This window comes from Arachis duranensis, chromosome 5 (genome assembly GCF_000817695.3).
Source record: "Arachis duranensis cultivar V14167 chromosome 5, aradu.V14167.gnm2.J7QH, whole genome shotgun sequence".
Lineage (NCBI taxonomy): Eukaryota > Viridiplantae > Streptophyta > Magnoliopsida > Fabales > Fabaceae > Arachis > Arachis duranensis.
In genome coordinates this window covers 20,665,746-20,679,089 of record NC_029776.3, presented here as the reverse complement: position 1 = coordinate 20,679,089, position 13,344 = coordinate 20,665,746, and the positions used below count along the sequence as shown (strand labels likewise).

Here is a 13,344-nt window from a genome sequence, read left to right as displayed (position 1 = left end):
CGAACAGTAATTAGAGATACATAATGGCGGTGCAATCAAGTAATCATTTTTACGCCATTAAAACTCAAAACCCCTATAGCAAAGATTCTACACCACCGTTTTCTTCGTTCTTGGGGTAAGCGAGGGAGTGGAGAGGGAGGGGAGTAGAGTGTGTTAGGGTAAGCGAGGGAGTGGAGAGGGAGGGGGATGGGGCAAGGAGAGGAGAGGCAGCGTAGGTGGTGGTGGAAGAGGGAGTTAGGGGGCACGAGGTGGTTGGAGTTGGAGGTGGTTGAGGACAGCGTAGGGCTCATAAATGTGAAAGATTGGGGATTTGGGTGAAATGACGTCGTTTTGGGGTGGGAAGACTAATATGTCCTGTTTTAAAATGTTACATACCATGTGTGCTGCCGTAACGGCTAGGTCAGCGCCACGGGAGCCACGTCAGCGTTTTCCGTTGAGTCCAACGGAGTCACTTCAACGGAAGGGTCAGGGACATGAATGTATTTTCCAATTTTTGGGGATGAAAATGTCCGTGAAAAAAAAAAGGGTCAAGGACCTATTTGTCCTTTACTCTTTTCTTAAATATAATTGGAACGAAAATGGGAGCATTTTTTTGAATGGAAATTAAGGACAAAAGAAGGATATCCACCTCCACGGATATCTATTGCATCCTTAACTACTATTGATATTTCAATCACATATGGCATTTAATTTGAATTTATACGTAGGTTGCTTATACTGTTTTACATAGTAAGTAGTACCTATTCTTTAATTTGTATAGAGGTAATGCTCTAAATGGTCTATGAAATTTTCAACCCGCTTCAGTTAAATCCTTTACTTTTTAAAATGACCAAATGTATCTCTCGCTCTAAAAAATGTGAGTCTCCATTAGTCTAAATATCATTAGTCATTTTGACGTTGTTGATGGGTTCAATTAAGTGCCAACTTGACAGTTTGCTGCAAGTTAACATAGACAAATAATGAATTTAACTCAAATTAGTGTCTCAAATTTGTTTAAAATACTCAAATTGGTCCATATACAATTATAAAGCCCTAACTCTCAAATCTTCATTTTTATCATTTGTTCTTCCTTCTTTATTTTATGCTGTCCTTCTCCTCATCTTCATCATCTGAATTGAACCTTGTTCTTGCCATAGCATTGTCTCAATGCCATCAAACTTGTTTTTTTTTGTCTCTTTCAAGGATTTCAAGCATAGATGGTGCATTCACTTTTTCATGATTCTTTGAGAAACATGGTCCATAGTTGTGGACTAATTCCAGAGACTTCTCTTCTTCCAATGACATTACATAGTTCAAACTAAATAAGTAATCTGATAGAGAATAATAAACAATATATAATACAAATTCATGATCACATATAATCAACTAAGAAGGAACATTCATTCACTTTACTTCAATTTCGTTTGATGAAGTAAGAAACAAGAAGGAATGAATTAACCTTGTTCAAAAGAAGGGTTGCATGTAGAAGTTAGTAGCAAAGAGCTGATTTCAACAATATTGAAATGGTTGCTGATTTGTATAGTTGTTCTATCATCACTCTGAAAGGCAACACTCTTGTGTACATAATCAAAAACAAAATTTAAGGCAAGAAATTTGACTTTTTAAAACAACCCCTGAAGCTCATTGTGAACAGCAACGGTAGAGGTAACCCATCAAGAACTCCGATGCGTTGGGGCTGTTGAAGCCGTCGTAGATCCTCACGAACAACCAACCTCGCTCCTCCAACACCACCACGTGCACACGATCCTCTCCTGCCTTCCCCAGCGCCCATTGCACATTCCTCTCACCCTTCCCCAGCTCCGTCGATGTAGCCCTGCTCCCTTCTTTAGTCTCCGACAGATATTCCTTCCTCCCTCCCGACGAAGTTAAGCATGGGCATCTTCCGAGGCCACTTCATCTTCGAGAGCCTTCTCCAGTGGAATGACTTCCTAAGCCTGAGGATCCCCTTCTTCCACTTCTTCTTCACGTACAACCCGTCCAGCGGCGCCAAGAGAGGAACATTGGCGCAGCGGCAGGTCCTCCCCCTTCCGTTCTTGATTGGATCGAAGAGGAAGATAACCCTTCCAAAAGGCTCACCATTGTCACTAGGAGCTTGTCTAAAGCGGGAGTGCGCTAAACAATGACTCGCTTCGAATCCATTTACGATACTGTTCTTGGGAGGAAAATTAGCTACGACACCAGCGTCAAATCAAGGAACGATTTTGGAAGTAGAGTTGTTGGTGCTAACGGAGGTCCTGAAAATAGACTTGAAAATGGGTTCGGTAGGGGTTGGGGAGAAGCGGAGGGAGGCAGAAGGGGAAGAAAGAAAATGATCAGAATGAGAGAGTGAGTGAGTGGGAGAAAAGACGAATGATGAAGATGAGGATAAGGACAACATAGAATAGGGGAGAAAGAACAAATGCTGAAGATGAAATTTTAAAAGTCAAAGCTTTATAATTATATATGACCAATTTGAATATTTTAAACAAATTTAGGATACTAATTTAAGTTAAATTCATTGTTTGTCCATGTCAGCTTGTAGCAAACTGTCAAATTGACACTTAACTACAAACTTCAGTAACATTAAAACAACTAATGATATTTGAACTAATAGAGATTCACGTTTTTAAGAATAAAAAATACATTTGATCATTTTAAAAAGTAAAAAAATTCATTAAAATGAATTAAAAATTTTAAAGACCATTTAAGATATTATCTCAATTTGTATATCTTTTATTAGACATTTTTACTTAGAAAAAACATTGCTTATTTGCTTTGTCATTAAATTTGTGCTTATAGGTGTGATGTTATTAGTTGTTGTTTCTTTGCATGTGATTTTGTTTTCTCATATTTTTTTGTTCTATTTCGGATGCTTCGATGTATTCTGTGCTACTTTTTGGTCAATATCTGTCCTCACTAGCCTTTTAAATGTGCTTTGTATTATGAATGATTGTGATTTTCTTTAGTATTTGGTATTGAAATTAGGCTCATATTTTTTGTTATGGAATAAAGCTTGATGTTGTTTAATGTAATAGACGCATGGATAAATTTTTTCCTGCTATGGTGTCAGGTGTAAAACGTAAGATACGTTTTACTTTTGGCCTACTTTTGTTTTTTTTTTCAGGAAAGGGAACAAACGTGGGCTGCATTTTGCTTTCTGCAGGCCTTTCAAAAATTTTTTTTATTTGTTTTAACCCAAACGCGGCCTGCGTTTTGTGATGGGTTAAATTTTTTTTCGTAATAACAAAACGCAGCTTGCATTTTGTGTTGAATGTCAGCTTTTTTTTGGGAAACGCAAAACGCAGGCTGCATTTTTTGCGTTGTCAGATTATTTTTTTGAAAAATAAAAAACGCAGGTTGCGTTTTGTGAAAAAAATATTTTAATGAAGAGGCCTGCCTATAAATACGAAGACTCCTCGCCCAAACGGCCTCACTCCCATTTTACTCATCATACTCTTCTTTCGTATACATATGTTGTAGTTCTTAGTTTTTTTGGCAGTTAGGTGTGTCAAAAAAATCGGAGTAGGTGAGGTTGAAGTTATAGAAAATATTACAAATTTGCGAGTATATTATAACGGTGAAGTTATACCAAACACACATGAAGGAGTGACTTTTGTTTGTGAATGTCCGTTGTCATTTGCTATTCCATGTACCATGAGCTTTGTCGAGTTGTAAAATGGGTTTTGTAATAACATTCAAAGCCACATTTTGAAAAGGGTGAGCAACCTTTTATACAGAACTCCTGTGCAAGTATTTGGTGGGCTAATACAGTTTCAATTAATGCCCATTACTGACAATGCCAGTATGCAGCAGATGTTCTGTATTTATCAACAAACCCGATTTCACGTGCCGATGATAGAGCTGTACGTTGAGTTTGAACAGCAGTCAGGGTCGGGCGCGGTCGCCGAGGAGGTCAATGTTGATGAGCTCAGGGATATAGATTGAGAAGAAGATAATAATGACAGTGAAGAGGAGTTCGAAGCTAACTATGAAGTCGATGACGAAAACGATGACGGAGACTTGGCAGGCAATCTGGAGGTGCAAAATGAAGCGAATGCGATTGTAAGTCAGCACCCGTTTAGTGTTCCGTCTTTTATGAGGACTCTAGATCTCGAAGCCATGCATGACCCGAAATTTCCTGAGTATGCGAATACGGGTATGTTATGATTATTAACTCAAATTTCCTATAGTGTTTATTTTATTTGCCTTGTCTGACTGACGGTGGTGCGCATGTCGTAAGTGAAGGCAACGTTGCGGCGGAAGATGACGAGTTTAGTGTTGGAATGAAATTTGGTTCGAGAGAGTCAGTGATATCTACAATCAAAAGTTACACTATCTCTAGAGTCTGGACGTACCGCTCAAGAGACTCCTGAATATCACACGGCTCGGTGTCTCTGCACCACCGGACCCAAGCAATATTAAGCTTCTTGAACACGTGATCGTCTGGATCGGACTCCCGACCAAAACACGCAATGCAGTTCTCCACCAAAAACTGGTGACTGCTATCTGATCTACCCGTAACGGCCTCTCCATTAATCGGGAGACTAAGAATATAGCTCACATCTTCTAATGTCACCGTCACTTCACCGATCAGAAGATGAAATGTGTGAGTCTCGGCCTCCAGCGTTCCACCAAAGTACTCAGTAGTGCAGAATAACATCTCATTTCGCCTACTCGTGAAACGTGTTGAAACCCAGTCAATGCCAGTGTCGCTGCAGCTACCTCGTTAAAGGTATCTGGCGGATCCAGTTTTCTAGACAACAAATTTCTCATAACCTGCAAAAAGAAAAATGATAATTATTAAATTTTAAATAATATCGGTTAATAATTTGTTCAAAAAAAAATTAGCAACAATAATTAAACAGTATTATTATTATTATCTTAAAATATAATAATAAATTATTAAAAAATCACAAATATTTATCTATTATTTATTCAACAGTATTATTAATTATTAAAAATTAATAATAACTTATTCTCACTATCATAACTAGTATTATAAAATAATTATAATAACACTCTAATTATAATAATAATTATTCAAATATAACAATAATAACAATAATAATAACCATTTATTATATTAGCTATATCCTAAACGGTATGTTATTAACATACAGTGTTACTTATTATTACAAAATATTACTAAAGTAATATTACTAAAGTATTAAACATAATTTTTTTAATTAAACATTGTTAAAAAAACCGTTTACTGTTAACAGTATTATTATTATTATTATTATCATAAAAAATAATAATAAATCACTAAAAAATAATAATAAATTATTACACATTATTGTTATTAAAAATTATTAATAAATTATTCTCATTAACATACCAATATAATAATAATAATTTATTATTAAATATTAAAAAAATTACTTACAAATTGAGAATGATCTAAATACTCAATAATATATTCTTTTGATTTGGTATAATCACGCACCTTTTTTTTTCTGTACCGTGCAGTTCTTCTTCAGCAACACTCTCCTTCACGGCTAACTCTTCTTCTTCACTCTCCTTCAACTCTTCCTCGCTTTGTTTCAGTAACTAGTTTTTTACTTTGCTCTCTTTTCAATTTGCGTTTTTCCCTTATAAGGACCAAGCTGAACATCCTTCGAGAACACGTGGCGCGCATACAGCTAAGAAGCCTGCAAAACACAACCTGCGTTTGGCTCCTGACAAACGCATCCTGCGTTTTGGACAATCCAAAGTTGGTCAACACCTGCTCCTATCGGCATGCAAGACACGTTTTTGCTTGCTGGTTCCCTTTCCAGCCAAATCGCAGCCTGCGTTTTGCAGGGCCTATAAATTTTTTATTCCAATGCCTGCAAAATGTTACCTGCGTTTTGCAGGTCTTTGATCAACGCAGATCCACAATTGTGGACAACACACCATACATCTATATATAAGTTTATCACCAATCTTTTATCCATAACCAAATTAATTTCTGATTGAAATTAATTAGTTTATAATAGTTTTGTTTTTTTTTTCTCTAAATTTGCTTAGTTTGATATATTATGAATTATTCTATTTTTTTTTAGTATTTGTTATTGAAGTTTATTTGTTCAATTTATTACAATTTTTGTTCTGTAAAATTAAAAGGAAAGGAATTGATAACGTAAAAAAATTAGAATAACAAAAAAATTAATATTACTACTAAAGAGAGGACAACGAAAAATACTATGCATAATAATTCTAAAATTGACGAAAAAAATATGAAAAATTTAAGAAAAAAAATGTTATGACTAATATAAAATAAAAAAATATTCATTGACAGTTATATATTAATCTTATAAATAGTTATTTAAAAAATATTGTAACTAAATAATTATGAAAAATATTTTATACTGTTAATATATTAAATTAATTTTTATTATATTCCATCATAGTTAATTTTGGTATAAATATACCCGTAATATTTCATGGGCAAAAATACTAGTCAGGATATTAAAATTGAATCTAGTCTTAACAATAAAAAATTTAAAACTATGAAAAAGAAAAATAAATGATTGAAAGGACCGTTGGTGCTGAGTGGGTAACGGCTATTTCCATTTTCTCAAAGTCGAACGAAAGGTCTCCCCTCCGTTTCTCTCCCGCGAGTGCAAATTTCTTTCTTCCTCATTCGTCTCAGTCGCTCTTCTAATTCGTGAGGACTCGGCTCACTCCTTTTAACTGCACGATTCAATCCTCATCCTCTCCCTTCTCTCAATTCCAGTTCTTACTAGGCAAGCGACTCTTCCTTCCTTCTTTTCTTCTTTCTATTCTCTTTATCAATAAACGCATAATATCTCTTACAATTTACCCATTCAAAACCCTATAATTTTAATTTAGTTTAAGAATTTAATTGATTGCCACTGGCACTGTTGGTCCTTGAAATTCTATAATTGGGAATTTACCACGACTAACAATTTCACTTTTATGTGATTGTGGTTTTGCAGAACACAATGACGCTGGATAGCAGTGCCCGGACGACATCAAATGCTCCCAACAGTAACAAGATTACGCCGCAAATCAAGATTAGAAAGCCTCCTCATCGTAAAACTTCTCCCGTCAATTGGTTCCCCCGCAAAAAAGTGGATTCTTACTTGAATAGAAAAATTAAGATGCTCCAGGTACTGTTCACTAACTATATTAATACATTTCATCTTATTTTCTACGATCAAGGTAGGGTTAATTAGTTGAATTCAACTCCTATGTATATAACTATTTTTCAGGAACTAGATGGTATGAATTTGACACTTGATCAGACTCTAGGCAATTCTAATCCGCATTATTCAAGAGTGCTGAGAGAGAAAATGGCAGCAAGAGAATCTGCTAATAAGGCAATATTGGCTCGAAGAGCTGCATTGGTGGAAGCCTCTTGGTGTCGTATCTTACGAGCTGCCAGGTAATGTGTCCTCTTTTATTTTCTTTTTTAGAATTTAGTCACTCCTATCTTTGTTTAAATATTTCTACGTTGATATTTTCCAGGATACCTAGTGATGATGCTGAGGCTCAACTCTCTAAAGCTGAAAAGGGTGCAGTGGAAGCCTTTGAGGCAGCCCAGTCTATGGGAGTTATCATGTATGATTTGTCAAATTGCCCTAAGAAGCATTGTCGAATTGAGACATCCTCTGTTAATGGAGAAGGATCATCCACTCATATGGTTACTGCATCTTTTGAAACTGCATTTGACGTGGACAAGGAAGTAGCTGCAGCTGTCAAAACAGCATTTGTCAGACTTGCAAATTGCCCTTCCTTTAGCACAGATGAATTCCGAGAACTGCTAAGAAAAATTAATGAAAACCCAGACGCGGATGACAAGAATCAGGACATCTCTGAGTTCTCTTCAGAGTGTGACTCTGAATCTGGAACTGACCTTGACTTGAATATGCCACCTCCAGGGACAAGTCATGGGAAAAGTAGGAGGAGGCAGTCCCTTGAAAAATTCGACAGAATAAAGCTTGTGGGCACAATGCTTGAGAGGCTAAAATGTTTGCAAGAAGATGAACTTTCTTCACTTGCCACTATAGTTGCAACTTGTGGCCTAAATGCTGCCTTGGCTCAAGAGCATAATATCAAGCTGCACAACCCAAGCTCTGCTATTGATCATACCTCCTCTTCGATTCTTAATTTTCCAGCAAGAAGAATGTCATTGCTGGCATCAGGAAAGAAGCAAGTTGGGTGTGAAATACCAAGTCTTGACAAGTTTTTGGTTAAGCACATGACCAAACTTGAGAGAGAGATTCAGGAAGCCAAGAATAAGAGAAGAAATGGGACAGAATCAGACAATGATAGATCTCAAAAATCTGTTGATGGAACTCTATCTGAGACAATAACTGACTTGGGAAGTATTCTTGTGAAGAATTATTCAAAATTTGAGAAGGAAATCAATAAGGCAAAGTTGGAGTTCCAAAAGGATATACCAGCAGTCCAAAGTGACATGCCAAATCGTCGAAAGGATCATGCTGAAGTACCCAGCTTGGACAAGTTCTTAGTGAAACACATCTCAAGACTGGAAAGGGAAGTTCAAGAAGCCAAAAGCAGAACAATCAATGAAGGAAAAATTACAAAGTTAGGAGCTGATCTAGGGATTTCCAGTGGAATGGATTCAAGTTCATCTTCTGAAGCATTGGCAGGGAAAGAAAACGTAAACATAAACAAGGAGATTAGTATGAATTCTGAGACACAAGAAAAACGCTGCAACTTAGAGAGAAGTACATCTGTAGCTCCTTTGGATGGTGCAAATGATGTGACTGAGAACAAAGATGGCTTGGACAAGATTCTGAAAGAGCCTATACACGGGTTGGAAAGAGAGAAGATGCAAGCCTTGTCCCTGGGAGGCAATGGAGAAAAATATAGAAGGAACCAAGCAGTAACTGGTGTTACAGAATGTGAGAGCCTGGATAAGATTTTAGTCAAGCATGTCTCCAGGTTAGAGAAGGAGAAAATGAGGTTCAACTCAGGGGGAGAAAGAGTACAAGTTAAAAGAGATAAGAGACACATCCATTTGGATGCAAATGCTGAAGGTGGTTTGGATCAAATTTTGGTTAAACATAAATCCAAACTTGAGCGAGAAAAGATGGTGGCTTCAAAGCAAGAGGAGGAGAATCCTGTTAGTGCCTCTATGTCTCGGCGAGAAGCAAGGGAGAGGGAGTTGCTACAAGCTTGGGCAGGGTTGAGCTTAGGAAACTCCATTAAGCCTCATCTCTCTAAGCTTGAACTAGACAAGGTTAGTCCTTGTTTTTACTTGACATGTTTTTACAGGTTTTGGTTGAATTTGGAATGACTGCAGTCTTGTAGCTGCCTGCAGAAAGTACTATTTATCTGTTGTTGTTGACTGACTCGGTCAATCTTATTTGGTTTTCTTGTTTACTTCTAGGCTGCTTGGATTAAGGCAGAAGAGGAGGAAAGGAGGCAAGCAATGAAACAAATATGATGATAGGTTTGTCAACCCAAACCCATATTCATTTATTTTCTTATCGTACATGCGAACCCGTTATTCATTTATGTTCACAAAAATGTGCTTACTTCAATAGGTCGGATTTGGTTTTCATCCGTCTGGATAAACATTCAACACCCATTGCCTTTTCATATTCAACATGTTGCTGTAGGATTACATATTTTTTGTATAGGTTTATATTTAAAAAAAAAAAATTGAGGTATGAAATGAGTAAATGTGTTTAATTTCATTCTTTAAACAATTTGGTCCTTTTAACTTCGTGTGAGATTTTTACACTTTGTGATTCAATTTAATCCCTCTCAAATCTTATTTCCACTAAACATAAGATTCTATTTGAATTGCAGTACATGAAATCAATCAATCAATTGTCTTCACATGAGAAAGAATCGTTAAGCTGCCCACTGCCTCTATTAGATAGATTTAATTTCTTCAAATGAGAAAAGAATCTTTAAAGATGAAATACACTTGTATAATTCATAGTTCAACCAGAAAACCGGTAACTCAGTCCTCTAATTAGTTCACGTCATTATTTAAGCTATACAATCAACCGGATATGGTCAAATCCAGACTGAGAGAATCAATCAGGCTGCTAGGCTAAACCGGACCTGGGTCATCATGTAAAGGATAGCCTAATACGCAATACCAAAAAAAAAAAAACAAAAGAATAGCCTAATACGCTTCTGGAGTTACAAGGTCTATTATATTGATCAAATGATATCAATATCAATTTAAATGAATGTTTTACTATTGAATAACATTTGTTCATGCAACCATGATCAACTGGTGAAATCACCAACGTAATATCTTAACAAAATCAATTGACCATGGATATATTTGCTTCCCAGAATTTTGACATTTTTTGTTTAAGATAGATTTACATGCATTTTTCTAGGAAGAATGGACAAAATCATATGTTCTGTTAGTCACATCCACTACTCCAACGATAGAAGTGTGTGATTGTGTTTCTATTAGCGGTGCCAATGTGCACCCTATTCGCGGATATGTTGAATCAAATATCTCTCACTAAATACAAAATATTTTTAATTACTAAGAGAAAATTATTAATATCTTTAATATGTTTTTGTTTTTATGTAAAAGTCAATTTTATTTTAAATTATCATCAAATTATATAATAATATTATATCTTTTTGGTAATCCTCGGAATAAATAAATAACCAAATTAAGGTACAACACAAACACACATCATGCGGTCATGCGAGGCACGAAAGCTATGCTGCAATCCAACCTCTATTTATTAAAAAAAATTTAATCCATTCCACGTATTAAAAAAATTAGTTTCAACATAACACAAAATCTCATCCCTTTCTTGCTGCTACCTCAGTAAGTAGTGCATAATGTTTAAGCTGCTTATCTGAATTGTGAACCTGAAGATTGTCATGTCAAATCGAGATCCTGTTGGTCTGGTTTAGAATTATCTTGCATTAAGGACTGTTCTTCTTCCACAAGCTCAACCTCCTTGTTTTCTGAAAATTGCTGCTGCCAACCATTGAAAGATGAAGGAGGAGGTTCTGCCTCAAACAGCATCCAATTCTTACTCTTGGCATGAAGCAAGGCAGGGTACAATACAAACCCCACCAGAATCACCGCCCCACTCACCACGGACGTTCTCCAAGAAGCCAAGCACATCACAAGAATAAGCAACAAGGAAGGAGGCACACAAATCATGCCCACCCAAAATGTTTGCAGTGGAACTCTGTAAGGTCTATGAAGATCTGGCCTCTTCACTCTCAAAGTTATAAAAGCTGCAACCTCGAGAAGCATTCCTACAGCATATAAGAAATTGAGAAACTCCATGATTTCCTGAAAGCTCATCCATGACAAGAAGATAACTCCAGTGGCAGATAACAAAATGCTAACAGTGGGCGTTCCATACCTAGACCTACAAGATATATAGCGCCACATAAAATTATTAAACCGTTGAAACTTCCCACTCACGCAATTAATATATCTACAGAAAATGTTCACATTGTGCTCACAGGTCACAGCTATGTCTACAAATAACATTTCTACCAAAAATGCCTTTTATGTATGAGCTAATTAAAGGGAAGATACCACAAATACGTTTAATTAGGACAGAGTGAAGCTATAGAAGTTAAGAATTTAAGATGTCTCTACTGTATGCCATCTAAGTGTTTCCATTGACAAAGAAAAGAGGAAAAGAAAAGAAGGTAAGAGAAGAAATAACTCTGACCTTACAGCAAATACAGATGGAAGCATTCCGAGTTTGCTCATCCCAAGCAGTTGAAAAGAATCACTACACATTTCTGCTTCGAACAAGCCTAGGTTAGACACGGCAGCAGCCGCCTGAATCCAGAGTTTCAACCAAAACCCACCAATTAACACCCCTACTTCTGCAAAATAACCATCTGTCCACTCACTAGGGGAGGATCCCAAAGCACCTGTTGCGGCTAGTAGTGGGATCAAATAGGAAGACATGACCAAAACAAGTCCGCCAAGAAGAGCTTTCGGGAACGTTTTACTGGGATCTTCAACCTCCCCTGCAAGAGTACTTGCCTTATCCCAATAATTTAAATTCCATAACATACTATTGAAGTAACCTCGCCAGTCCACCTTGTTAAAATCCACAAGAAGCCACCGGCTAGGCCTAATTTTGGGAATGGAGAGAATTCCCATTATGAGGAACGGTAAAAGAGAGAAGGCGGCGAGCACAACAGCGGAAAAGCCAACAATGTGAAGTCCCCGATAATTCAAGTAAGTTAGTGAGAGAGTGATCCCTAGAAGAGCAGGGACTCGAGCAATCATTTGGTGAAAGATGGGCAAGGAATGTTTCAAGTAATCGAGGAACAAAACCGGGTAAAGGGCATTGTCCATGACTCCACTGAGCCATTTCCAGAATCCTTCCTGGAAACCCCAGAAAGGGCTAAAAGCAGATGATATCCAGATAACATATCCACCATTTTCAGGGAAGCTGGTGGCTAGTTCAGCGGTCAGAAGGGCTTCCGGAATGCTCCAGATAACTGGGAAAATGAAGAAACCAAGCAAGGACAAGAGAGGGCCTGCTCCTGCCCTCACAGAATCTTCCACTCCAAAAGGACCCCCAGACACTTCGTAGAATATCAGAGCTATCAGAGGCAACAGTGTTAGCTTTGGATTCGATTTGTTCTTCGCATAACTACCCATTCCCTCTTCTTCTTGTTCACTCATCAAGTTTACAACTTTGTAAGAGTGAGATAGACAACCCCAGCCACAGCCAAATTAAACATACATATATTACATACATTACATATGCCTCAAGTGCAGATTAGATTAAAATCATTTCAATATCAAATCAATAACATAAACCGGAAGAGCAGATGGAAGTACCTTCCTTTCGATCCTATGTTGAGATGAGAGAGTAGCGGACTAGGTGGAACAACTTGACTTGTCCTGCATCTTTGCTGCTTCAGTATGATGCTGTCAAGTTCTTGTTTTGGAACTTGTTCTACCATTGTCCTTTAAATAAACGTGTTCAGAGCGCACATGTCCTTGCAAAAAATAAAATTATTATGCCATTATGCCATGCCATCTCTTTTTCTACACCGATCCTTTTCTAGAATTTAAGTAATATAATAAACCCAAGTTTCTAAGTCTTCCTTGATTGATTGGTTTACATCGTCAAATAGACATCTTATGAAGTATTCTCTCATGTTACTTTGTTACGTTTCAATTTTTACCATTGAAAGTTAACTCTAATTTATAAATGACAATATATTGAAAAAATAGATTTTTTCAATTTTTTATTTCATTTGAGAGGATAAAATATATTTTTTAATGTATATTTTGTGATAGGATAAAAAAAACATAAAAACAAAAATATTAAAATGCTAAAAATCACGCTTTCCCCTCTCAATTGAAAAAAAATTGAAAAGAATTATTTTCATATTTAAAGGAAATTTCTA

At 36.6% G+C, this 13,344-nt stretch overlaps 2 protein-coding genes across 6 annotated transcripts; one reads left to right on the top strand and one right to left on the bottom strand.

Moving 5' to 3' along the window:
- The first annotated feature begins 6,555 nt into the window (after nucleotides 1-6,555).
- LOC107488671 (uncharacterized) lies at nucleotides 6,556-9,970 on the top strand. 4 transcript variants are annotated; one of them, XM_052261489.1, is made up of 6 exons: nucleotides 6,556-6,707; nucleotides 6,921-7,094; nucleotides 7,197-7,369; nucleotides 7,453-9,193; nucleotides 9,344-9,406; nucleotides 9,960-9,970. In XM_052261489.1, exons 2-5 carry the CDS (start codon nucleotides 6,927-6,929, stop codon nucleotides 9,398-9,400), a joined length of 2,139 nt encoding a protein of 712 aa, XP_052117449.1. In that variant the 5' UTR covers nucleotides 6,556-6,707; nucleotides 6,921-6,926; the 3' UTR covers nucleotides 9,401-9,406; nucleotides 9,960-9,970. The 4 variants fall into 4 exon arrangements, with proteins under 4 accessions (XP_052117449.1, XP_015964920.1, XP_015964919.1 ...); XM_016109434.3 differs by lacking the exon at nucleotides 9,960-9,970 and adding an exon at nucleotides 9,769-9,926; XM_016109433.3 differs by lacking the exon at nucleotides 9,960-9,970 and adding an exon at nucleotides 9,501-9,732.
- A 660-nt stretch (nucleotides 9,971-10,630) lies between these two features.
- LOC107488670 (probable polyamine transporter At3g19553) lies at nucleotides 10,631-12,972 on the bottom strand. Of its 2 annotated transcripts, XM_016109431.3 has the most exons (3): nucleotides 12,770-12,972; nucleotides 11,637-12,621; nucleotides 10,631-11,324 (listed from the first exon to the last, which is right to left on the bottom strand). In XM_016109431.3, the coding sequence occupies exons 2-3, from the start codon at nucleotides 12,608-12,610 to the stop codon at nucleotides 10,820-10,822; spliced, it is 1,479 nt and encodes a 492-aa protein (XP_015964917.1). In that variant the 5' UTR covers nucleotides 12,611-12,621; nucleotides 12,770-12,972; the 3' UTR covers nucleotides 10,631-10,819. The 2 variants fall into 2 exon arrangements, with proteins under 2 accessions (XP_015964917.1, XP_015964916.1); XM_016109430.3 differs by having other exon boundaries at nucleotides 11,637-12,971.
- Nucleotides 12,973-13,344: the final 372 nt, after the last annotated feature.

Bases quoted from the DNA above. Each gene is read 5' to 3' on its own strand.
- LOC107488671 (XM_052261489.1), top strand. From the start codon at position 6,927: ATGACGCTGGATAGCAGTGCCCGGACGACATCAAATGCTCCCAACAGT. The intron at 7,095-7,196 runs GTACTGTTCACT...ACTATTTTTCAG, and splicing joins GAAAAATTAAGATGCTCCAG to GAACTAGATGGTATGAATTT. The intron at 7,370-7,452 runs GTAATGTGTCCT...GATATTTTCCAG, and splicing joins CGTATCTTACGAGCTGCCAG to GATACCTAGTGATGATGCTG.
- LOC107488670 (XM_016109431.3), bottom strand. From the start codon at position 12,610: ATGAGTGAACAAGAAGAAGAGGGAATGGGTAGTTATGCGAAGAACAAA. The intron at 11,325-11,636 runs GTCAGAGTTATT...TATATCTTGTAG, and splicing joins CCATCTGTATTTGCTGTAAG to GTCTAGGTATGGAACGCCCA.